General features: G+C 42.5%; 1 protein-coding gene across 1 annotated transcript in view; it reads left to right on the top strand.

Annotated features, from left to right (window-relative positions):
• The window catches only part of LOC146073901 (neuropeptide Y receptor type 2-like), a 41,572-nt gene extending 36,067 nt beyond the window's left edge, over positions 1-5,505 (top strand). Inside the window, exon 2 of the mRNA XM_083181469.1 lies at positions 1,425-5,505. Within this exon, the coding sequence (XP_083037595.1) occupies positions 1,453-2,586 (1,134 nt within the window). The 5' untranslated portion in view covers positions 1,425-1,452 and the 3' untranslated portion in view covers positions 2,587-5,505. The remainder of the gene's footprint in view (positions 1-1,424) is intronic.
• The last annotated feature ends 18,970 nt before the right edge of the window (positions 5,506-24,475 follow it).

Raw genomic sequence — 24,475 nt, 5'->3', positions numbered from 1 at the left:
TAGGGTTGATGGGCCTGGTCCAGGTGTACTCATGGCTGAGGTAAATAGAGGCAACAAAATGATCCTTTGTTTTGTGTTTGCAATGTAGTCCTTCTGTAGTAATGTTGGTTTGTTGTTTTCCTTCTGTTTTCCTTCGGTTAAATGCAGGTATACTGCTGCTATTGATTTTAAACTGACCCATTCTAACTAGACCCTTCATATACTAGACCCCCTAGCTTTTTCAAACAAGCAAACGCGCAAGCAGTTGAAAATGCGTTTGGAGTTCCTCAGGATTTCCTCTGGAGGGTTTGGACTTCTTAGACTTACCGTGAAACACCTAGAAGGAGCAGTGGTTGTTGTGCCGGATATCAGCCCTGCTCACCTATGCTTGTTTGAGAACTTAGATTTCTGTCTGGTTCTCCACCATCCACAGTAATATGCAATTTGGTCCAGTTATCTTCCAGCTTTTATATGTTGATTCTATCTAATAAATGATTTTACACTATATACCTCCCGGTCATCTCTGTTTTGGGTAATGTCTTGTGATCACGTACTCTATGAGGGAGGAAGATTTGGAGGTCTATCCATACCAGCCTGATAGCCCCTACTTTGTATCCCATTGAGTATTATATACGGAGAAGAAGATCCCTTGATGCCACAAAGGGACGTATGGTATCTATCCGCATATATTTGTCTTTCCCTATCTGGAGAAGAGGACTGTTCCCCACTATATACTGTAGGAACGTATTGTCCTAAGATATTGGCGCCAGTGGAGGATATATGTATTTGTTTTCTTTTGCATTTTGCTTTCTAGTGGTTCTAGGGTTACCACTGTTTGATATATCCACCACAAGGCAGCTAATCAGCACACACGTACCATAGACTTTTTCTTTTTTTTACCACACAGCACAAAGCCCACTGGAGATTGTGCACAGGTCAGATCAAAATAAATTCACTACCTACAAATACTAATTTGGGGATTTCATATTTATCATTGGTCAAATACTGTTAAGTGGGCTGGGCTATCAATCCAATGTGGTTTTATTCTCGACTTTATTTGGCGAATCAGTTCTAAAATGGGAAGAGGAGTCATAAGTTACTATGTGTTAGTTGGTTAAAATACAGAGCCGGTGCAGCCATCTTTAAGAGCAATAATATCTACCAATGTACGGAGAAAGGGGGGCTGCGATCCACACTGAATTATGCCCTCTGTTTGCTCCAGTGAGTAGGGATCAGGAGGAGATGGCAGTAGGTGAATTTGACTAAAGAGCCCCCCTATGATTTATAGAGAGGTAGTTTGTGTATTTTGGGTGGGGGAATGGAGGTAGAACCTATTAATTTATGGCTGGGGTGAGTAGTTTATGGTCTCTCATGTTGCTTATTGACTTTGCCATTAAACTTTTCAAGTTAACTTGACGAACATTACTCTTGTTTTTCTATTTTAGGCTAAACCAAGGAAGCTTCTCATTACACATGGGGACATTAAAGCAAATCAACATGACCGAAGAATATGGCTTGAGAGGATGGCTGCTGAAGAGCACAGTTACCCCTATCCACATTTTCCATGGCGCCAGTGTGATGATGGACAGCACAAATATCCTTGGGGTTCAGGTGATCCTCATCGCCGCATACTCTTTAATCATCCTCTTGGGACTTATGGGCAACTCCTTGGTCATCTACATAATTTTGAAATACAAAAACATGAGGACTGTAACAAACTTTTTCATAGCCAACCTAGCTGTGGCGGATCTTCTAATGGACAGCCTGTGCCTGCCATTCACCCTGGTCTACACATTGCTAGATGAGTGGAAGTTTGGTTTAGTACTTTGCCATTTGTTTCCTTATGCACAAGCTATGAGTGTCAATGTTTCCACCCTCACCTTAATTGTCATTGCCGTGGACAGATATTGGTGCATCGTTTTTCACCTAAGCAGCCGAATATCCAAAAAGTTCAGCATCTTAACAATCACGGTCACGTGGGTGGCAGCTTCCATATTTGCCATTCCGCTTGCTGTTTTTAGAGAGTTTAGATATGAGGACCTACCAACCTTCAATCTCAAAATAGCCGTCTGTGCTGAAAAGTGGCCCTCAAACAACAGGGACGCAGCCATTTACAGTGTGTCAATGCTTCTTCTGCAGTACGTACTTCCTCTTTTTGTTATCTGTTACGCATATATCATGATATGGCTGAAGCTAAAGTATCATATAAGTCCAACACCCAGATGTGAAACTCAACAACGAAGGAAAAACACCACCAAGATGTTGGTGATGATGGTCGTATTGTTTGCAGTTTGCTGGCTTCCCTTCCACGTCTTTCAGTTGGCTATCGACCTGGATTGGGTCCTCCTTTTCCAAGAGTACAAACTTCTCTATACCATCTTCCATGTCATCGCCATGTGCTCCACCTTTGTCAACCCTCTCCTCTATGGCTGGATGAATAAGAACTATAGGAATGGCTTCCTCATGTTTTTTGGCTGCAAAAGCAAACTGCAAAACAGTCAACCAGATGGCTCTCTCCGGGGCAACTCCTATACCTTCCGCGCTACGACGTATCATGGAAGTCTTCGCCATGTTGGAGAGAATGTACAGCCCCCGACACATGTCTAACTTAGCTGTGCTACAGTGTGTTGTTTTCCAAAGCCATTTTTTTGTATAGTATTTAATAATTCGGTTCTATATTGTTTGACTCCACCTGCACACAAATTGCCCAAATAGTTTTGGAACCGTCTAGGATAACTTGTTTCTGTGTATATAGATGTGTCCCAATATACCTTTGCTCTAGGTATGCCAAATAGCTCCTCTTGGTTTGCCAGGAAGCTTCCAAGCATTATTATTTGTATTGCTAAAACATTTCGAAGCGACTAAATGACATTGCTACTATACACTGACACTGGTGCTTGTGGTACTTGTAGACCTGTATGCGATTAAGGGGGGTATTCAATCCCCGCCGCTATTTCCAATGGGGGAGGCAGATTGACAGAACAGGCCCAACTCCATGGCTGGATCTTGACAATCCACTTTACATGTACACGCCCCCTTTTGGCCAATCGTCAAGTAGGACATTAAATTCCGCCTGGCGATTTGCGGTCCAGCAAAATGTAAATGGGCCAGAAATACCGGCTGTCAGGACGTACCGACAGTCGTGACCAGGGATTAAATACCCCCTCAAGTCACATATTTGAGTAAAAAAAAAAATTCTGCAGCTGTTCCTCCCACCATTCCTGTTGTATTGACTCTGTGACTTTGTACATAAATTGTATCATATACTTTTTGACAAAAAGTGCATCTTCGGGAACAGATGCACTAAGCTTCAAAAAATGATAAAATGAAGAGTGATAAACAGCCAGCCAATCAGCTCTTTCCTGCCGTGTCACAGGCGGTGTTTGAAAAATGTCAGACAGGAGCTGATTGGCTGGCTGTTTATCAATCTCCATTTTATCACTTGTGAAGCTTAGTGCATCTGGCCCTTTGTATGTTGGTATGATGTGACTTAATGTTCTAAAGATTCTAAAAATGAAAAGAGGTGATGTTGCCCATAGCAGCAAAATCAGATGATGTCTATCATTTCTCTATGGCAAATGTTAGACAGAATCTGATTGGTTGCTATGGGTAATATCACCTCTTTTCATTTTTAAAAGCTTTAGTAAATTTACCCCTAAGATGCAATACTTAAGGCCCCCATACACCAAGGCGATTTGGTCCGATTTTGGCCGATTGCGACCAATCGGCCCCGTTAAATCGGACCAAATCATCCCTCCCTGACATGCCATCAGGTCCGATGCGTGGTCCAGTGCGCATCGGACCCGACCAGGTGATCGGACCGGCAGGCCATCCGACCACCCGTTCCTCCTGTTGGCGAGGCGGGCGGGAAGCAGGGCCGAATGCGATCCATCACAATGGATCGCATGTGCCCCTGCCGCCGGGAAGGTCCCGGCGGCTCGCAGGCTGTCGGGCGTCCGTACACTGCTGCGAGACATCAAAGGCAGTGTATGGGCACCTTTAGGGTATAAGTACACTAATTCCCGTGCGTCTCCATTACATTTACTAAGATGGGATTTCTATTTCAGATGGGATGTTGCTATAGGTAACCAATCAGAATCTACTTCTTATTTATTTTGTACCGTCTAGAAGATTATAGATAGAATCTGATTGGTTGCCCATAGCAACTCCCATCTTATTAAAAACAAGTGTATTTTGCCATATGGTGTGTGAAGGTTGTTGACTACATTTTTCTCTATACATTTTTTAAGGAAATATTTTTGGTTAACATAGACAAAAAAAACTGTTTGTAGCCAAATGTTTACACAATGATAACTAAAAAACATATTTGAAGGAATACTGAAGCATATTTTTTAGAACAGTTTGTTTTAGATCTATATACAGTACAAAAAAAGTTAGCAAAGTATGTTTTATATATTAATTGATTTAGCAACATTTATAGGGGTTACTGTTGCTGTTCTGTCTTTGTTTACATATATAAACTGAGCTTATTGAGAAAATATATATATATATATATGTATATATATATATTATAGCTTAACAAATTCCTTTGCGCTTTACAATTGAAGACAGTAATAAAACAAACTGGGTAGTTACAATAGTATAAAGGCCCTGCCCTGCTCGCAAGCTTACAATCTATAGAACAATACTGTATATCATTCATTAGGGCTACAAAGAGCACCTACAGTATATAGGTCTTTCATCGGCGGGTGTCTCAGAACGACGTTGTTCATATCAGATCAACACTGCCAGTGGTGTAAGCTTGTCCATGTTGCCCAGAGGCAAGATAAATATTGGTGCCCCACACCCCACCATATATATAAATATATGTATGCATTTGTGTGTGTGTGTGTGTGTGTATAAACAGTGCCACTGGAGGGTGGTAATGAGCCCCCCCCCCCCCCCCTATACCACCTGTATATCAATGCTGCCCTCCCCCCCTGGACGGGGGGCTGCGGCAGCATCCCCCCCCCCCCGGAGCGCGGGTGGCCGCCGCAGTATCGCCCCTTCCCCCCCCCTCCCCCCTCCGGAGCACGCGGGGGGGGGGGGGGTGGCATCAGGCGGTAGGCAGAGAATTTGCCTGGGGGGGGGGGAGGCTTGTACCGGCCCAGTGTATAAATGTATGTTTATGACCTTACTGAGCTATTTTGCCCTGCGATCAGGTCTGAATTAGGCCCAAAGTCAGAACAAATATATACCATGCCTAAGCCATCATAAATGGCCTCTGTGCCTCCAAACAAAAACAACAATCATGCAGCAACAGTGATACCAGCCTATCATGTCATATACAGTATGCTAAATATGCATATCATAACAAGTAGATATTGCGATCCATTGTGAATCTGTAGAACATTGTAATCTCAGCTGTAATAGCTATGCAGTAACTACACTCACACATGTCAACTACAATAATAAATAAATCATGTCAATAAAAAAGAATCTGTTTTATATGTTCTGTTATTTTTTTTTTTTATTCAGAAATTTTTATTTAGATTTTGACAATAACAAAGCAATCGGAAGTACTGATTATGGGATATAGGGTAGAATTATGACATTGTTTGACATTTTCATGCGTAGGAGTAAATAAAAATCTGAATTAAAAGACAATTGTATATCGCAAAAAAATAATAATATGGGAAACGAAAATATTGGACGTCCCATTAATAAAAACCCTAAAACAAACCTACCCAACTACTTATAAAACAAAATCCCAGAAACCCCAAAATAAACCTCCCCATACACCCCCCACCCTGTATGACCTATCCCCAACCAAGGTATACCTGGTTCCCAATTAACATATCCCCTACTAACTATACTAACTAACTATACTAAGACATTCCCCCCACCCAACTACAGATGGATAGAAGACATATTGTCTAACAGGATAAAGGATATCGCCAGTATAGACTGACTGGGGCAAAGAAAATTTGGTGTACTGTGCAGAGAATCAATATAGCAGGAAATTTGCAGGGTATTAAAAATAAAACAAAGGATATTAAAACAAATAAGAAATGAAATCTTATATAACAATAAAGTACCGTATATACTCGAGTATAAGTCGACCTGAATTTTAAGGCACCTAATTTTACAACAAAAAAACTGGGAAAACTTATTGACTCAAGTGGGACCCTCACTCAAGTATAAGCCGAGGGGGGCTTTTTCAGCATAAAAAATGTTCTGGAAAAAGTAGGCTTATACTCAAGTATATATGGTATATAGAGGAGCAGGTCTTATCAATCTGGCCAAGCCTGTGTCCCCTGCCAGAGGCAGAACTCTGGGAGGCAATGGAGGCATCTGCCGCCGGGCTCCTGCTCCCTAGGGGGCACCTCTCCTCCCCATCAAGTTTAAATCAGTTAATTGAAAACTGTCAATATCTCTTTTGTAATGGAGTTCTGAAATATGTGTTCTCTCTTTCTATCTCTCTCTAAATATATATATATAGAGCACACACATTTCAGAAAATATATATAATGTAAAATTTAAGGTTGTGTGTGTGAGAGGGAGGGGGGCACCAATATTAATCTTGCCTTCGGGCAACTGGGACAAACTTACGCCACTGTCCCCTGCAATAGCAAAAAGATGACGAATCGTATTTTGTGGACCCAGATACCCCCAAAGTAGAGCCAAAGATGTTTAAACAGAAAGTCAAAAACCATCCAGTCCATCCAGGGATGCATGCACAGGCATGTGAGGTATCCAAGAGTATAATTCCGGAGCTTAACTTTATCCATTGCAACTGTAGAAAAGTCTACAGTACCAAAGGTAGAATGTAATAGAAGGCAGATGTAATAGAAGGCACCTTCATTTGACGGGAGAAGTCCAAAGGTTGAGGCGGCATAGGCGAAGTGTATACCAGAGTAACAGGATAGAAAGATGGAGCCTCCACTTGTTCAATTGCAAGGAAGATACAGTAATGGGTTGAAGTATGTGCTGCAGAGATACAGACATCATGATAAAGGAATGATGTCCAGAATGAAGTACAGTGACAAGATGACGGCTTCTAGCACACCGCCAAGACTCACCAATTATAGAGGATATTATCTCCAATGCCAGCAAGCGATGAGCATCCAGATAAACCTCAGTTGCACGGTTAAATGCAATGCAAAACTAATGGCCAGGCGAGACACAGTCCAGACAGCCAAGGTACACCATCCCTAGGATGTCTGTTTGGTGGGGCAGCGGGTAATAAGGAGGACACAGCAGGGCAGCCACCTAAGGACTGCGTCACAGGTTGAAGTTCCCAAGATGGTGCCCAAACTCACCCGTAGAGGAGTCTGGAGGACAGGTTTAATCAGACACAATTGTATATTGCAAAAACCCCAAAATATGGGAAACTAAAATATTGGACGTCCCATTAATAAAAACCCTAAAACAAACCTACCCACTACTTATAAAACAAAATCCCAGAAACCCCAAAATAAACCTCCCCATACACCCCCCACCCTGTATGACCTATCCCCAACCAAGGTATACCTGGTTTCCAATTAACATATCCCCTACTAACTATACTAACTAACTATACTAAGACATTCCCCCCACCCAACTACAGATGGATAGAAGACATATGGACTAACAGGATAAAGGATATCGCCAGTATAGACTGACTGGAGCAAAGAAAATTTGGTGTACTGTGCAGAGAATCAATATAGCAGGAAATTTGCAGGGTATTAAAAATAAAACAAAGGATATTAAAACAAATAAGAAATTTAATCTAATATAACAATAAAGTACCGGTATATAGAGGAGCAGGTCTTATCAATCTGGCCAAGCCTGTGTCCCCTGCAATAGCAAAAAGATGACAAATCGTATTTTGTGGACCCAGATACCCCCAAAGTAGAGCCGAAGATGTTTAAACAGAAAGTCAAAAACCATCCAGTCCATCCAGGGATGCATGCACAGGCATGTGAGGTATCCAAAAGTATAATTCCGGAGCTTAGCTTTATCCATTGCAACTGTAGAAAAGTCTACAGTACCAAAGGTAGAATGTAATAGAAGGCAGATGTAATAGAAGGCACCTTCGTTTGACGGGAGAAGTCCAAAGGTTGAGGCGGCATAGGCGAAGTGTATACCAGAGTTACAGGATAGAAAGATAGAGCCTCCACTTGTTCAATTGCAAGGAAGAGCCGCTGAGTAGATACAGTAATGGGTGGAAGTATGTGCTGCAGAGATACAGACATCATGATAAAGGAATGATGTCCAGAATGAAGTACAGTGACAAGATGGCGGCTTCTAGCACACCGCCAAGACTCACCAATTATAGAGGATATTATCTCCAATGCCAACAAGCGATGAGCATCCAGATAAATCTCAGTTGCACGGTTAAATGCAATGCAATGGCCAGGCGAGACACAGTCCAGACAGCCAAGGTACACCATCCCCAGGATGTCTGTTTGGTGGGGCAGCGGGTAATAAGGAGGACACAGCAGGGCAGCCACCTGAGGACTGCGTCACAGGTTGAAGTTCCCAAGATGGTGCCCAAACTCACACGTAGAGGAGTCTGGAGGACAGGTTTAATCAGACACAATAACCCGTCCCGGCCGCGCCAGCCACCCTGCTAAAGTGATGCACCTCACACCAGCAGTCAGTTGGGAGACACAGCGGAGAAACACTAGAGACACGTAGAGACACCAGCAGTCAGTTGGAAGACACAGCAGAGAAACACTAGAGACACGTATCACCGGACAGAACTCCCAAGAAGGTGCCGGCCACGAGCGCACCGGAGCCAGTGCGTACCAGGCCAAGGGGTCTCGCCGCGTCCACACTAATCCGCCTAGAAGGATATCAAGCAGCCTGGTAGCGTCAGGGGAGCACCAGGGATCGTGGTGAGCAGGGCAGGAGTGTCCAAAGTCCCGCAGGCAGGATATATAACAAGATTAATACGGAGCTCAGGCACCCTGCATCCTTCTACTTACTCAGCCAAGCCACCATGTTCTCTGCTATTTAACCTGTCAACAGTCCTATTGCTTTCAATACTCAGATATTGAATCTTATGTAAAGTAGAGGTGTACAAATTATTTATTCTGTTTTAACTGATCATAATATGATCACATTTTATTTAGCTTTTAACAAAGATAATTATATTGGAGCAATTAGGTTCTTAAATTTCAGAAAAGCAAACTTTGGTAAGTTTGAAGAGTCCTTAAATTATATAAACTGGAAGGAATTATTTAGAGGTATGGATACTACAGAAAGGTGGAAAACTTTTAAAAAATACTGCTGGAGGGCACTGATACATTTATTCCTAGGGTAAATAAAGGAAGAAATGTCAAAAGGAAACTTATGTGGCTTAGCAGCAAATTCAAATTTGAAATAGCTAAAAAAAAGGAGGGCATTCAAAACGTTTAAACAAAATGGGACACCCAAATCATGTGCTGCATATAAAGAATGTAATAAGAAATGTAAAAATAAAATCAAGATGGCTAAATTAGAGTCGCAGATAGCAAATCTAATCCCAAAAATGTCTACAGTTATATAAAAAGGGATAAGGAAGGAAAATATTGGCCCACTAAATAATAAGCAGGGTACCCTGGTAATAGAAGGAAAAGAGAAAGCGGAATTATTCAATGAATTTTTTGCTTCAGTATTTATAGGAAGAATCTTCAGAAGATCTCCCACAGATTAAATGCTCTGTCTTGATTGCTCCCAAACAGTTTGAGTGAGGAAATAGTCAAAAATAGATGACAGAACCTAAATAGTAACAAATCTCCTGGCCCGGATGAAATACACCCTAGGATACTAAAAGAATTGAGTTCTGTCATAGCACTACCATTATATCCGGGGAACGGTACCAAGGGACTGGCACATAGTAGTACCAATATGGAACAAAGGTAGCAAAACTAACCCTGGAAATTATAGACCAGTCAGCCTAACATCCATTGTGGGGAAAATATTAGAAGGAATAATAAGAGATAGTATCCAAAATTTCTTAGAACAGGAGAAAATGATAAGTAAGGCTCAGCATGGGTTCGTCAAAAATAGATCATGTCAGACTAATTTAATTAGCTTCTATGAAGAAGTCAGTAGGGGGCTGGATTTAGGGAACTCTGCTGATCTAATACTGCTTGATTTCGCTAAAGCATTTGACACGGTGCCTCATAAAAGGTTATTAATGAAACTAGGGAATTTAGGGTTAGGGGATACAATTTGTAATTGGGTTAAAAACTGGTTGCACAATCGGGGACAGAGAGTGGTGGTAAATGGCATAAATTCCAGCTGGTGTAAGGTCCAAAGTGGAGTCTCGCAAGGTTCAATATTGGGACCCACCTTGTTTAATATATTTATTAATGATATTGAAAGGGACATACTGAGTAAAATTGCAATATTTGCTGATGACACGAAATTGAGTAAGGAAATTAACTCAGGAGAGGATGTGGAAACACTGCAAAGTGACTTTAATAAACTGGAAAGGTGGGCGGAATGGTGGAAAATGCAGTTTAACGTTGAAAAATGTAACGTAATTCATTACAAGAACAAAAATTAACAAGCTACAAATAGGCTAAATGGAGTTATTATAGGGAATTCTTCTGTAGAGAAGGACTTGGGGGTCATCATAGATGAAAAATTGAGTAATAGTGCACACTGCTCAAGTGCAGCAGCAAAAACAAACTGGATACTCGCATGCATTAAAAGGGGTATAGATTCAAGGGATGCCAATGTGATAGTGCCTCTTTACAAGGTATTGATAAATTGGAATATTGTGTTCAGTTCTGGGCACCGCACCTTAAATAGGACATAAATGTATTGGAACAGGTACAGAGAAGGGTGACTAAGCTAGTAAAAGGCCTTGAATCACTTGAATACAAAGATAGGTTAACCAAGCTGAATATGTTTTTACTTTAGAAAAGGAGATTGAGAGGTGATATGATTAGTATGTTCAAATACAGGTTTGGGAATCATATGGAATTGGGAGATGATTTCTTCACTAACAGGCCTATACTTAGGACACACGGGCATGTACTGAGGCTCAAGGAAAATAAATTCCATACTGAATTAAGAGGATTCTTCACCATTAGAGCAGTAACATTCTGGAACTCATTGCCGGTGGGGGTGGTTACAGCAACTACTGTTACTGAATTTAAATCAAAACTGGATACATTTTTGGCCACTAAGGGAATCCTATAGATATGACTTACTCAAGTCAGTGGTTACAAGTCAGATAGGTTGAACTCGATGGACAAATGTCTTTTTTCAGCCTTAATTACTATGTTATTATGTAAGATAGTTAATTATTAGGTTATTACTACAGTATGTTATTACTATGTATATCGTATAGAGTGTATGTGGCATAAGCCTTGATTTAATGAAAGTTAAACTTTTGTAATAGGCTTTTTCTAAGTTGGAGCAAAGCAAAATATGGCAGTAACTTTGCACCTTGTTAAAAACTATATTGCAATGCAGATGGGGCAGATGTAACGTGCAGAGAGAGTTGCACAGTCTAATACATTTTGATCCAGGTGCAAAGGGCCTTATTCTAGTTCACTCTTTCTGACAAATCCTTCTTGGATGGACAAAACCATGCGCACTGCAGGGGGGCAGATGTAAAATGTGCAGAGAGAATTAGATTTGGGTGAGTTATTTTATTTCTGTGCAATGTAAATACTGGCTGCTTTACTTTTACACGGCAATATAGATCTCACTTTAAAGTAAAACCCCACCCAAATCTAATTCTCTCTGCACAAGTAACATCTGCCCCACCTGCAGTGCACATAGTTTTGTCCATCTAAGAAGGAATTTGACAGAAAGAGTGAACCAAAATAACCCCCCAAAGTTCCTTTCCCCCCTTTTTCCCCTTTTTCCCCCTTTTTTCCCCTTTTTTCCTTTTTTTCCTTTGTTCCTAAATCAGTCTCAGCCACAGTATTATTTAGCAGTTTCTTATATAGCGCACACAGATTCCGCAGCACTTTACAGAGTATACAGTATACAGTAAGTAAATCCTCCTGCATCTCAGGCAATGAAATATGTAAAGTAACCATCGAGCACTGTCCTTGAAATACCGTTCAGCTTTTGTATTTTGGAAATGTAATAAACTTTGTTATTGAAAAACAAACTCATACATAAACTGAAACATTTACTAATTGTATTGGTCAAGTAATTTCCCTCATAAAAGGCTGTCAGCGATGTACTGCTTCCTGAAATACTTAGTGCTTCATCCAGCCTTTCCCTCGTGTCTGGGGATAGCAATTGTGTCTTTTACATATTGGAAATGTATTTAAAAATAATGGCTTGTGTTTTATGCCAGTTATCTAATTGGTTAATTAGATTAGAATGTTGTGCTGTCACATTTCATTTCTACCCCCTCTATCGTACCCGATACCTACTGTACATGGCTGTACGTTTTGTATTCAATAAAACCACACCACTGGTTAAGTAACTGGGCTGTTCAAAGTTGTGATGAACCGAAAATGGCAGCAGCCCCTATGGTGGGGATTTGCGCATGCACATTTGTGAATGACTGTGAACAGCCTCTGCAATTTATCGGATTGAGTCTTCTTCTGCCGCTGGCACATGCAAAGGGATGTGGTTTCATAACACATCCTCTCACAAGGTTGTGAGGGGATATGGTGGCGGGGAAGGTGTTTTTTTTGGGAGGGTGGGAACTCTGGGACTCGGTAAGCTGCAATTTTCGGCGCTTACTGAGTCAACCAGAATAGGGCCCCAAATCTGCAGGTAAATGATGAAACTCTAAAGCAAACAAGAAGGATTGGAGAATTTGGAGCGCAATAAATTTAGGAAGGTGTTGCCCACTATAATATGTATGAAGGGGGGTACACCACCTCCCAGAAGATGAACAAGAACATCATTTATGTTAAGTGTGGCGCACCCTTCCTAAAAGATGTTCACAAAAACAAACAATGTAATTTTAACAGAGATTATTTCAAAAATGAAAAACAGTAAAGCAGAAGAAATGGTACAATACTTATATGGAACGTACTGGGTACAAACAATAAATATAAGATGTATATCTCACCATTTATCAGTACTGCGGCGGGCTATACTTATGGAATAAAGTCTGCGGCACCACCGTAGTAAGCTTGTTCTGGTCTGCTCCCGGGATCAGAAAGTGCAAGTGCTTCCCAATAAAGTGCATCCAGTAAAAGTGTCCAAGTGCCAAGGTGCCTTGTATGAGAAAGTGCAGTGGTGTGGATGTTAGCATCAATGCGTTTCGGAGATCCAAAACATCTCCTTTTTGAAGCTCGGCTATTATATATATATATATAATATCACAAATATCCCCAGTGGAGCACAGAAATAGCCCAGAAATTGTTTAACCCCTGGATAGCACCCATTCTTGTCCCTTTAACAGATGTCACAATGGATATACTGTAGATAGGTGCTCCACTCGCCTTAGATGCAGCATCGGGTACTCTGCTCTGTGAACCGACAATGTTGCTTGTGTGGGAGACAGAAGGGGGAGGGGTCACTATTCTGGGCAGGGCCCGTTAATATCAGTAAATAATGACTGATAAGTGACTATATAAGTGCCAGGGCCTACCGTGTCACAGAAATCCCAGCAGCCACGGCGGTGACTGAGAGGCTGACTGTAACTTCAGCAGCATCTCGGCAGACGGCGCTGGCAGCGGCTGTGTGTGTGGAAGGGAAATGAAAGACACAACTGAATCAGGCTGTGCTCCGATTTCAGTACCAGCGGCATGCTCGATTCAGGGGGAGAGTGTGGTGCCCCTAATGTGTGAGGGCCCTGGGACGACCGCCTCTGTAACCCTACCTTGGATCTGACCATGAATGCAGCTCTTCTCGTAGTATCCTCAGGAAGACAAAATACACTATGGGGCGCATTTATCAATATAGAGCGATGCCGGCGCGATTACATCACCGGACATCGCATTGCGGTATTGTGAAATACCGCTGTTATGTATCATTATAATGGCGCAGGGACAGGGCTCCAAAAAGAAGCTCGTCCCTGTGAATCCCTGTCCCGGAAGCCAGGGGTCTGCGCATGTGCGGCAATGCGCTGACCCGCGCTGACCCCTCTGACCGCACTGCCCCACTCGGCAGAGCGATGTGTAGCCATAGGCTACAATGGGCTATCGCCATATCAGAATGGCGATAGCCCAGGGGTGCGATGCCGGGCTGCCCGATGTTGATACATCAGGCAGCTTCGCATTCCCCATAGAATCCTATGGGGGATGCGGACGGCGGCGCTGCAGGAGGAGAATGCAGCAGGGATCGGAGATTCCTGCTGCGATCCCCTGTGATACAATAGGGGGATTCTTAATATTTGCGGTTAACCCCAAAAATGAGTGTTTTTCGGGGATTTAGCCGCAAATATTACTTGATAAATGGGCCCCTATGGCTGCTGCTGAGACAGAGCTACTGGCTGCAGGGAGCCATCTAGGCAAATGCAGGGACCGTATTGCAGTGACAGTCACCCACAAAGCTCAGCACTTTGTGTAGCGGTTCTGATAGTATACCCCACAGTGTTGGTACCAGGTGCTGTCATAGCATAATCTAACAGCTCTATAACACTGTCCTGCTTTTCGTGGGACCTTCCCAGTTTTTTTTCAACGTTCCCACTTCCCGTCCGGGGCCGACAATGTCCTGCGCTGGAGGGGGCAGTTGGGAGTCCCCCTTGTCACCCACGTGTCTATTCCTGCAGCCAGAGGGGCTGTGGGCTTAGCCAGCAGCTCACAGAGCCACTGGCCAAGCTCCCACAGCAGTGAAAACAGGGTGTGGCCTATACTCCCGCGAGGCCATGCCCCATTTTCAGCACTCCCGCTAGGCCTCGCCCCCAAAATTCTGCAGTGTCCCGCTTCTCATGTGGCCAAAGTTGGTCAGTACAATAACAGGATCTGCCATGATATTTAGTAGAAGTATTTCCACACTTATTTACCATGCTGGTTTTATATGATTTATCTTCGCTGTAGGAGGAATACACAAGACAGTTATGAGAACATTTTTGCATATGAAATAGAAAAAAAACGGTGGAATCTAACCTTTTTCTATGTTTTATAGGGAAACTTGTGTGACGTCTGTATAAAAACACTGGAATGGTTGACTGAACAATAAAACTATTGCTTGTAAAAGTTATGCTGATAATTCCCTTTTGTTTATTATCATTTGTCCGCTGGGTGTCATAGTGACATTAGCAAGGAGGAATTAAATCTGAGTTTATTCATTGAGTCACTAAATAGTACTTTAATACTTTAAAGTAGGAAATTTGTATTTATAAATCAGTAAACTCCCATTTTCTCCACCCTAACCTCCGCCTATGAACCAAAACATAATAATAATAATAATAATACATGCAGGAGAATGTGGGTATGTATGGCCATCTGGCTGTCTCTGTGAGACTTACCCCCCCCCCCTTCCAGGGTATGGGTAAAACCGGACCAGGACAAGACCCCCGGACCGGACACCAAAATCTGCAGTCCGGAGCTTGTAGCATCGGGTCCGGGGGGTGTCCTGTCCGGGGGTGTTCTGTCTGGGGGGGCTGCCTGTGACACCTGTCACCAGGGAGTGGAGGAGAATAAAGCCTCCCTGTATGGTCTGGCCATATAGCAAAAACCGGACGGGCCGGACCACTCGGGGAGGCTGCAATCTCCACTTCCCCATGTCCCTGATGTCCCCGGATAGCACCCATTCTTGTCCCTTTAACAGATGTCACAATGGATATAGATAGGTGCTCCGTTCGCCTTAGATGCAGCCTTGGGTACTCTGCTCTGTGAACCAACAATGTTGCTTGTGTGGGAGACAGAAGGGGGAGGGGCCACTATTCTGGGCAGGGCCCGTTAAAAACAGTAAGTAATGGCTGATAAGTGACTTTACAAGTGCCAGTCGGCACAGTAATCCACAAAGTGCAGCGACAGTAACCCACAAAGCTCAACACTTTGTGCAGCGGTTCTGATAGTATACCCCACAGTGTTGGTACCAGGTGCTGTCATAGCATAATCTAACAGCACTATAACACTGTCCTGCTTTTCGTGGGACCTTCCCAGGTTTTTTGGGACACTCCTGCTTCCCGCCTGGGGCTGACAGTGTCCTGCGGTGGAGGGGGCAGTTGGGAGTCCCCCTTGTCACCCACGTGTCTATTCCCGCAGCCAGAGGGCTGTGGGCTTAGCCAGCAGCTCACAAAGCCGCTGGCCAAGCTCCCACAGCAGCGAAAACAGGGTGTGGTCTATACTCGCAATGCTCCTGTGAGGCCATGCCCCATTTTCAGCACTCCCGCTAGGCCTCCCCACCAAAATTCTGCAGTGTCCCGCGTCTCATGTGGCCAAAGTTGGTCAGTACAATAACAGGATCTGCCATGATATTCAGTAGAAGTATTTCCACACTTATTTACCATGCTGGTTTTATATGATTCATCTTCGCTGTAGGAGGAATACACAGGACAGTTATGAGAACATTTTTGCATATGAAATAGAAAAAAACGGTGGAATTGTTACAAAGCCCCTGCAGGGGTGTGGTGCGATGGTGTACCTGGACTCTGGACTTGCCGACTTCAGATCTTCACGGCTTCTTCTCGGAAGAACCTGTGGCAGGGGATGGCACAACCCAAGGAGAACCCCCAGAAGCGACACTACTACAATTAGCAGCGACAAATATTTATTTAACGAAACACCTGTGCTAGTCACTGCGATGCATTTGTACACATATGCAGAAATCAATAAGAAAGAGGTGCAGCATGTAAACATTTACTTTAAGGCATTAGATACTCAATAATCACAAATACATTTAAAGAAAACCATATCAGAGAAAGCAATATTACGTCACTAAAAACACTGTACTGGACATGTGACACGGTAACACCAAATGTCCGCCAGGTGGCGCTTCACACCCTGTGGATGCTGTACTACAGTCTCTGCCTTAAGCAAAAGTCATTGACTCAGAAATGGTCCCGCGAAGGAAGATCCTCACGAATAAAGAGTTAGGCCCTATCTTAGTGTGCACACTAACTTATTAAAAAAACGGACAAAGGTGAACAGTCCTCTCTCTCTCCAGAGGGACAGGCAAGCCCCCGTTCCCTGGGGTGGCTCCCTGTAGGGAATACAGCGAACAGGTTGTAGGGGTCAGTAGCCACAGGAGGTTCTGGTACAACCACATTTATCACTGTCCTGCTCAATAGCAAACAGCTCAGTCCCTGGAGCAGGGGATAGTACCCATGTTATTAGATAGGTGGCCTGGGTATGGAGGGGCCTCTCCAGTGGCTCTCCTCACTGGTTAACGGGGGGTAACTGGGAATTGCTGTGACAGTATAGCGAGGGTCAGACTGAGGCTAATAATGCTCTGTACTAAGGAGCAATCTGTGTGATCAACTTAAGGGACGGTCTCTGGGGTGGTGCAGACCAATCGTTGGGGCATAGGGAACCCCGGTACCTTAAAAGCAGCTGCAGGTGCCGGCTCCGGCCAGAAGCGACTCCCGCTGTGCGGCTCCTGGCCTGGCTCCTCCTCCGGCGCTGGCAACCTCCTCTGGCAGCATTCTCCATGGCTTCACGGCTGGCACTCTGCAGGGCCTCCCTCTTGCATTCTCTGTGTGGCCAGCACTGGCTGGACATCACTCCCCAGCGGTAGCTGTCTCTCCCTGCTCTGGGCGGCAGCTCCTTTGATCCTTGTCTCCTCTCTCTGTGCAGCTGTCAATCACTGCCATGTGCTGCGGCTGTGAGCGGCTCCTCTCTGGTCTCTCCCGGCTGCTGTATTACTCTCTGCTGCATGGGTCTTTTTAGTCTGCACTCCGTCTCTCAGCTCTTGCACGTGCCAGACCTTTCTCTTCCTTCCATGCTGCTGGGCAGTGGCGTAGCTACAGGGGTCGCAGCGGTCGCAGATGCGACCGGGCCCCTGAGCCAGGGGGCCCAACCCCCGCCACTGTCCTGGAAGAGGGAAGGGAACAGAACGCTCCCGTTCCCAGTGCTGCTTTGCGGGCCCGCGTGCGTCGCGCTGACGTCACGCGGCAATACGCTGAAACGCACAATCCGGAAGTAGAGAAGCCTGGACCGCAAAAGCCGGAAGCAGAGTGGAACGCAGATACCGGAAGTTCGCGGAAACGCACACTGTGTGTGACCTGCTGTTGTGTCCGGGTGAGAGGTGGTGCCGGCTGGTGAGTGTCCCCATAGACAGGGGTGCGGGATAGGGAGGAGCGGGTGACATAGATACACAGTGTCTCTATGTGACGCCCGGAGCTGCTGCTGCTGCTGGTGGGGACACGGCGCCTCCCGGCCTTACACGTGTGCTGCTGTGGGGCTGAGGCTGAGGGGGGACATCATAACAATATATCCCAATACAGCGACCGGGGCCCTGTCCCACCCTCAGCCATAGGCTTGTTACCAGCAGTGTGTGGCCCCTGTGGCACAGTATTATTCCTCTAATATAGCAGTTATTATGGTGTAGATGGGCATCAGCACTGGGCTCTATACTGATAAATATGAGTATATATCAGCCTTGTATATAATTGGTGATGTGTACTACACCAGTGTGAGAATATAAGAGGGATATACCCACAGTACATATTGCTGTATACAGTGTATGTGCTACATAATATACCCGGGGTATAGAAATTAGAAATCCATTATCTAAAATCTGTGGCAGGGCATGCTGGGACGTGTAGATTTTGTTGTATGTAGGGGGGCCCCAAGCTGACCTTTCGCACCAGGGCCCATGAACCCTTAGCTACGCCCCTGCTGCTGGGATCACCTCTGACCTCTCTCTTCCTGTCACGCTCTGCTGATGCTCCTCACTAGCATGCTCCCCCTTCACGAATGCAGGTAGGGACAGATACAGCAGGGTCCTAGCTCCTGCTTTGGCTGTTTAACCCTTCCTGTCCTGGACAGTGGACAGGGGTCTTCTTAGGCAGCGTTGGCTGCCAATGTTTAGGTCCTTTGGGGCACAGGGGCACACCAGAGGTACCCTGGAGTGGGGTACCACAGAATCTAACCTTTTTCTATGTTTTATAGAGAAACTTGTGTGACGTCTGTATAAAAACACTGGAATGGTTGACTGAACAATAAAACTATTGCTTGTAAAAGTTATGCTGATAATTCCCTTTTGATTATTATCATTTGTCCGCTGGGTGTCATAGTGACATTAGCAAGGAGGAATTAAATCTGAGTTTATTCATTGAGTCACTAAATAGTACTTTAATACTTTAAAGTAGGAAATTTTTATTTATAAATCAGTAAACTCCCATTTTCTCCACCCTAACCTCCGCCTATGAACCAGATGGGCCAGACCACACGGAGAGGCTGCAATCTCCACTTCCCCATGTCCCTGATGATAGCTATCACATGGACCCCCCGGACAAGACACCCCCCGGACGGGACACCCCCCGGACCGGACACTACAAGCCCCGAACTGCAGATTTTGATGTCCGGTCCGGCGGTCCGGGGTTTAGTCCGGGTCCAGTTTTTACATAGTCCCTAATTTTCAAAAGTGTTATGACATCAGCCTTAATATTAGTTGCCTACCCTCCAGCACCCTGCAGTACGCTCCCATCATAAATCTCCTGCTGCCCTGCATTGTACTTCTAATCTCACAGATTCTTTAGATTCTGCCAGTTGTGCCACTAATACCTCTTTCAGACAGCGGCTGCCGTATAACCCATTTACCGGCATTTACCCAGCATGTGAAGTGCCAGGTTATTTGGTCATGTGCTTTCAGACCACCTTCACACAAAAGAGCAAATATCCGGGTCTAAAATTTTGACCCGGTAATTTGCTCTATTACACTGGGTAATACACTGGGCCTGTGCGATATGGTCAACCCTGATCCTAAACTCCGGGTCTCTGACCCTGGTCATTTACAGAGTGGTAGACCAGTAGTTTAAGATCTGGATTGATCCTTTAACACAGAAAAAGGACCCAGGTATTTCATGTAATTTCCATTTGGAACTATTTCACCCAATAATTCCAATGTCTGTGTGAAAAGGGTATAAGGAGTTTCATTGTAAGGACAGTGATTTTATTCGCTATAGCTGCTCAGGAATCCTTGCTGATGACTCTCATTATCCCCCCCCCCCCTTGTGGGAACCCCTGACAGAACACAAACATATAATCACACAAGGGCCTTCTTATCTTTGCTGATGTGCACTCATACATAACATGCTGCTGCTGCTAGTACGACATTTTGCTAGTAATCTTTATTTAGTTAAACACATTTGTTTAATTAAAGCTGGGGTAGCCAACTCCAGTCCTCGAGAGCTACCAACAGTGGATGTTTTCCAGATCCCCTCACAGAATCACAAGTGAAGTAATTAGCTCCACCTGTGGATTTTTAAAAATGTGTTAGTGAGTAATGAGTGCACCTGTGCAGCAGCTAGGCTGTCTGGAAAATGTGAACTGTTGGTAGCTCTCGAGGACTGGAGTTGGCTACCACTGAATTAGAGTAGCTGGTGTCCATAATGATTTGGCTAATGCTAGAATGGAAAACAGCACATCCAATTAATATAGGTTACAGGTTTCAAGTTACAGACAGTCCAGTGTTCACAATAAAATATACAACACACCGCAATGCCCATTACATATTATACTACACACTGCAATGCCCATTACATATTATACAACACACCGCAATGCTCATTACATATTATACAACACACCTCAATGCCCATTACATATTAAGCCACACACCGTAATGCCCATTATATTTTGTCACACACCATAATGCCCATTTCATATTACATTGCACACCGTAATGACTATTACCTATAATACCACATAACTGCCGCTTACCTATTTTGATATGGAAATCTTTTTGGATGTCCGCACAAGATTATAGTTAATGGACATTATATATATGCAATATTCATCAATACGACAGCTATTCAAACACGTTAATGACTTTGAAAAGCTATTGCAAGCTACTATCACCTGTTCCTGTCAATCAAAGACCAATCAACAAGCTATTATGAGGTTCACCAGTTGTTCCTGTCAATAGAACTTAAATGTAAAGGTTTTAAAATATATACATAACAACATGTCTTTCGTCAGAAAGTTAAAAGAACTGCCTAAGACCATATATGAAATGATTTAAATAAAGGTAGTTAGCATTATCACCATATATGAAATCACCCCCATACTATTTGTGGCCATAGATAGGAGGTTTAAAAGGTATATATTGGATCATGTGATTACAGCTGGGTGAGGAGTGCTGGGGCCGGGGCTGTAACGGTCAGCTGACACTACAGCTGGGACACACAGAGACTATGAGACCCCAGCCCTGCCCCTCCTCCTCCACACTCCTTGCTCCAGGATGCTGTGCTGTTCTGTCTGTCTGGAATTAAGCAATATTGTATAATAACATATTATTTTGGATAAATATGTAATTACGTGTCATTTATTTATCCTCGAACTTAACAGTGGGTTTTTCCCGACTTATCAAATGGTGACCCCGGACGTCTTTTGTCTCCTCCACAACACGCTTGCTGTTCCATGCCAACTTCCAACAAGGATAGGTAAGCAAAATATATATTTGCTGATTTAATGTTGGAAGGCGTGGAAAGTGAGGTTTGTTGTATGGACGACATGTAACACGATATATGTTATATTATGTGATATTGCTTATTCTTATTCTAAATTGGAAAACTTATTATAAAAACTGTAGTTATTTTCAAAATAATAAATTTTAGGCTGTTAATAAGGAATAGATTAATTTAATCACAGTGTGTGACAAAAGGTCAATTGTCACTGTGGTTCACGTTAAATGTTAGGGCTCTTGTGTCTTAAAATATTTTAACGATTCTATGGGGTTTTTTTGGAACACTAAAATGAAGTTTTAGACATAAAACTATAGATAAATATATATCACAGTGCGTGATGTCATTGTGAATTAAACGTTAGTATTAGGACTCTGGTGTCTTAAAATAGTCTAACGTTTTACGGGCTTTTAATAAGATCCACGGTTCATATAGGTCTAAGCAAGAGACGTCTTGCTCAGATATTGAACTGGATTGTTCTGAATACGGTAATTCAGTAATCATCTATTAACTAGATCAAAATCATAGCCTATTCTAAATTGAAGTAACATGTGGTATACAGTTTTTTTAATAAAGCAAATTAAACTAAAGTAACTTAAAAAGAAGTGTTAAGATAATCATAACAGGTTAGAGATTAACATAGCTTAAACTTAATAAAATAATGTACACTGGGAGCAATTAAGAATAAAATTAAGTATCTTAAAGACAGACAGTATAAAAATTCAGATAAAACATGCCAACTAAAGTAACTAGTTACAATGAAATTAAAGTCTCTAAAATCCTAGGAATACATAAATGTGTGCCCAGATCAAACAACAAGATCTGAGAAAGTATAAATGTCTAATACACTTTATGTTTGAAAGTCTGCAATTTGGTAAAATGGGAAAATGTATCTTGGCCAGGAAAATACATGTATATCTTTATTCAGTTTTTTCCCTTTATTACCAATGAACAGAGTCAAATAATACATTTGACTCTGTTCATTGGTAATAAAGGGAAAAAACTGAATAAAGATATACATGTATTTTCCTGGCCAGGATACATTTTCCCATTTTACCAAATTGCAGACTTTCAAACATAAAGTGTATTAGACATTTATACTTTCTCAGATCTTGTTGTTTGATCTGGGCACACATTTATGTATTTTTAGGTTACACTCATGAGCTCAAAAGTAACGAACTAAAATTATCTAAGAAATCTTGACATAAGTTTATGTCATGTGTCTAAAGTCAGCTGTAATGTTTCATGTGAATGCCTAATTCTTACGTATGCAATTGTGTGCTCTGCATTTGGTGAATTTTACTACTTAACTGTATTTGAACATTCAGTAAGTGCAATATTTTAACATTTGTGCATGTTAAGGATTGAGGATTTAACCAACTGCATGTGAGAACTCAGGTCAAACAGGTCACGGTGCTGCACTATTTTAGTACCAGTGTGTGAATCGAGTGATGTCTCTCTGTGTTAAAGCATGTGACGTCTTTAGCAGCTGCTCGTGCGCCGAAGCTATCTGAATACCATTCTTTAAGATCAAAGCGCTAAATTTGAAATTTTTTTTTTTCTTTTAGAAATCTGATCAGTATTTAAATTTGTATGTTTCATTTGTTTTTTGAAACCATTGTGTGACAGTACCTTTTTTTTTTTGTCTCCTCAGTAGCAAGTTTAAAATACAATCTGACTTTGCCTTTTTAAAGAAGCAAACTTAGTACAGCTACATTACGTTTGTATATGAGATATTTCTTAAAATTTTTTGGTTATTTGTACTTGACTTTTTTCTTTAAAGCAAGAAAATATGTTGATATATATATACACATACACTAACATACATTATGAGTGCATGTGATAAGAACTCAGTGGGTTTTTGGGGGGGGGGGGAACCTGATACTTCTTACCATGACATCACTTGGAAGTTCAGTGGTATATTTTTAAACCATCACTAGTGTAATGACTTAGTATACAGATTGCTTAGAATGTAAAAGCAGAACACTGATACCTTACTGGAACATTGTTACAAGCCACAGAGTGGCTCCTTCCTGTTTTAGGATTTTGTTGAATTTTTATGTTCTGTGTTTAGTTTGTATGTTCTCTCCAGATAAGCTTTCTGGGTTTTGCCTTATTCACTTGTCATTGTTTTTGTATCTGTGGGCACAGCTGCTCAGGTGTAGCTTGTGTGCTCATTGGTGAACTTTATAGTCTGTTTTGTATCATTTGTGGGTTAAGTCAGTTTTTCAATTATCACCTCATAGCCTCCACGGGTGTTTTGTCTCCAACATAAATCCATGCTGCAATGGAGTTTGGGTGGACCTAATTCACCCTTACAGCCGCGGTGGCTGCAGGTGAAGACTAGTAGCTCGCAAGCACCAGTGGACCACTATGGGGAGATAATATAATATTATTATTCTTTTATGTATAAGGCGCCACAAGTGTTTTGCAGCGCCATTAAAAGGGCTCCGTCTAGGGTTCAGACTAAGTAGAGCTGTGGAAAAATCACTACCAATCACAGCTTCACAGTTAGTTGTAATACCGCTTCCTAACAAAACATCGATACTAGAATGAATGTCATAGCCTATATCAGTAACTATGTTATTCAAGTTCTTCAGTGATTAATTGGTTTATAACTATGCTAGTGGATTAATCTTTTTCCATAGTATGAATAATGCCCAAGTTTCATAATTTTTTTCTTCTTTATATTTATATGGTTAATTACACGCTAATTGTTTTTAAAAATATGTTTCTTAAGTGTTTTGTTTGCTCTATGGGCGAACCATTGTGCAAACAAACAGGGGATATATGTAATAAATATATTTTTAGTTTTATAATGACATAACTGCTGCTCTGCAGTTTTCAATGTTTTATTTTGTTATACAATAACCATGCACATTCAAATAATGGTTATTTACATAACACCAACGGGAAAAATTAATGTCTAAGTATTATTTCATAAGTATATATGCCTTGATAAGTTTCCTTGTATGGGCTGCGACCGCAACATACAGTATTTTAGTTTCGGATAATGTGCAAAGTTAATTTATTTTTTGTGTTTCTAGTTAGATCACCTCTTACCAGAATCCTGATTCA

The sequence above is a fragment of the Crinia signifera genome, chromosome 4 (assembly GCF_055691185.1).
Source record: "Crinia signifera chromosome 4, ASM5569118v1, whole genome shotgun sequence".
NCBI lineage: Eukaryota > Metazoa > Chordata > Amphibia > Anura > Myobatrachidae > Crinia > Crinia signifera.
Note: the sequence above shows the minus strand (reverse complement) of the source record. Positions and strands in the feature narration are given on the sequence as shown.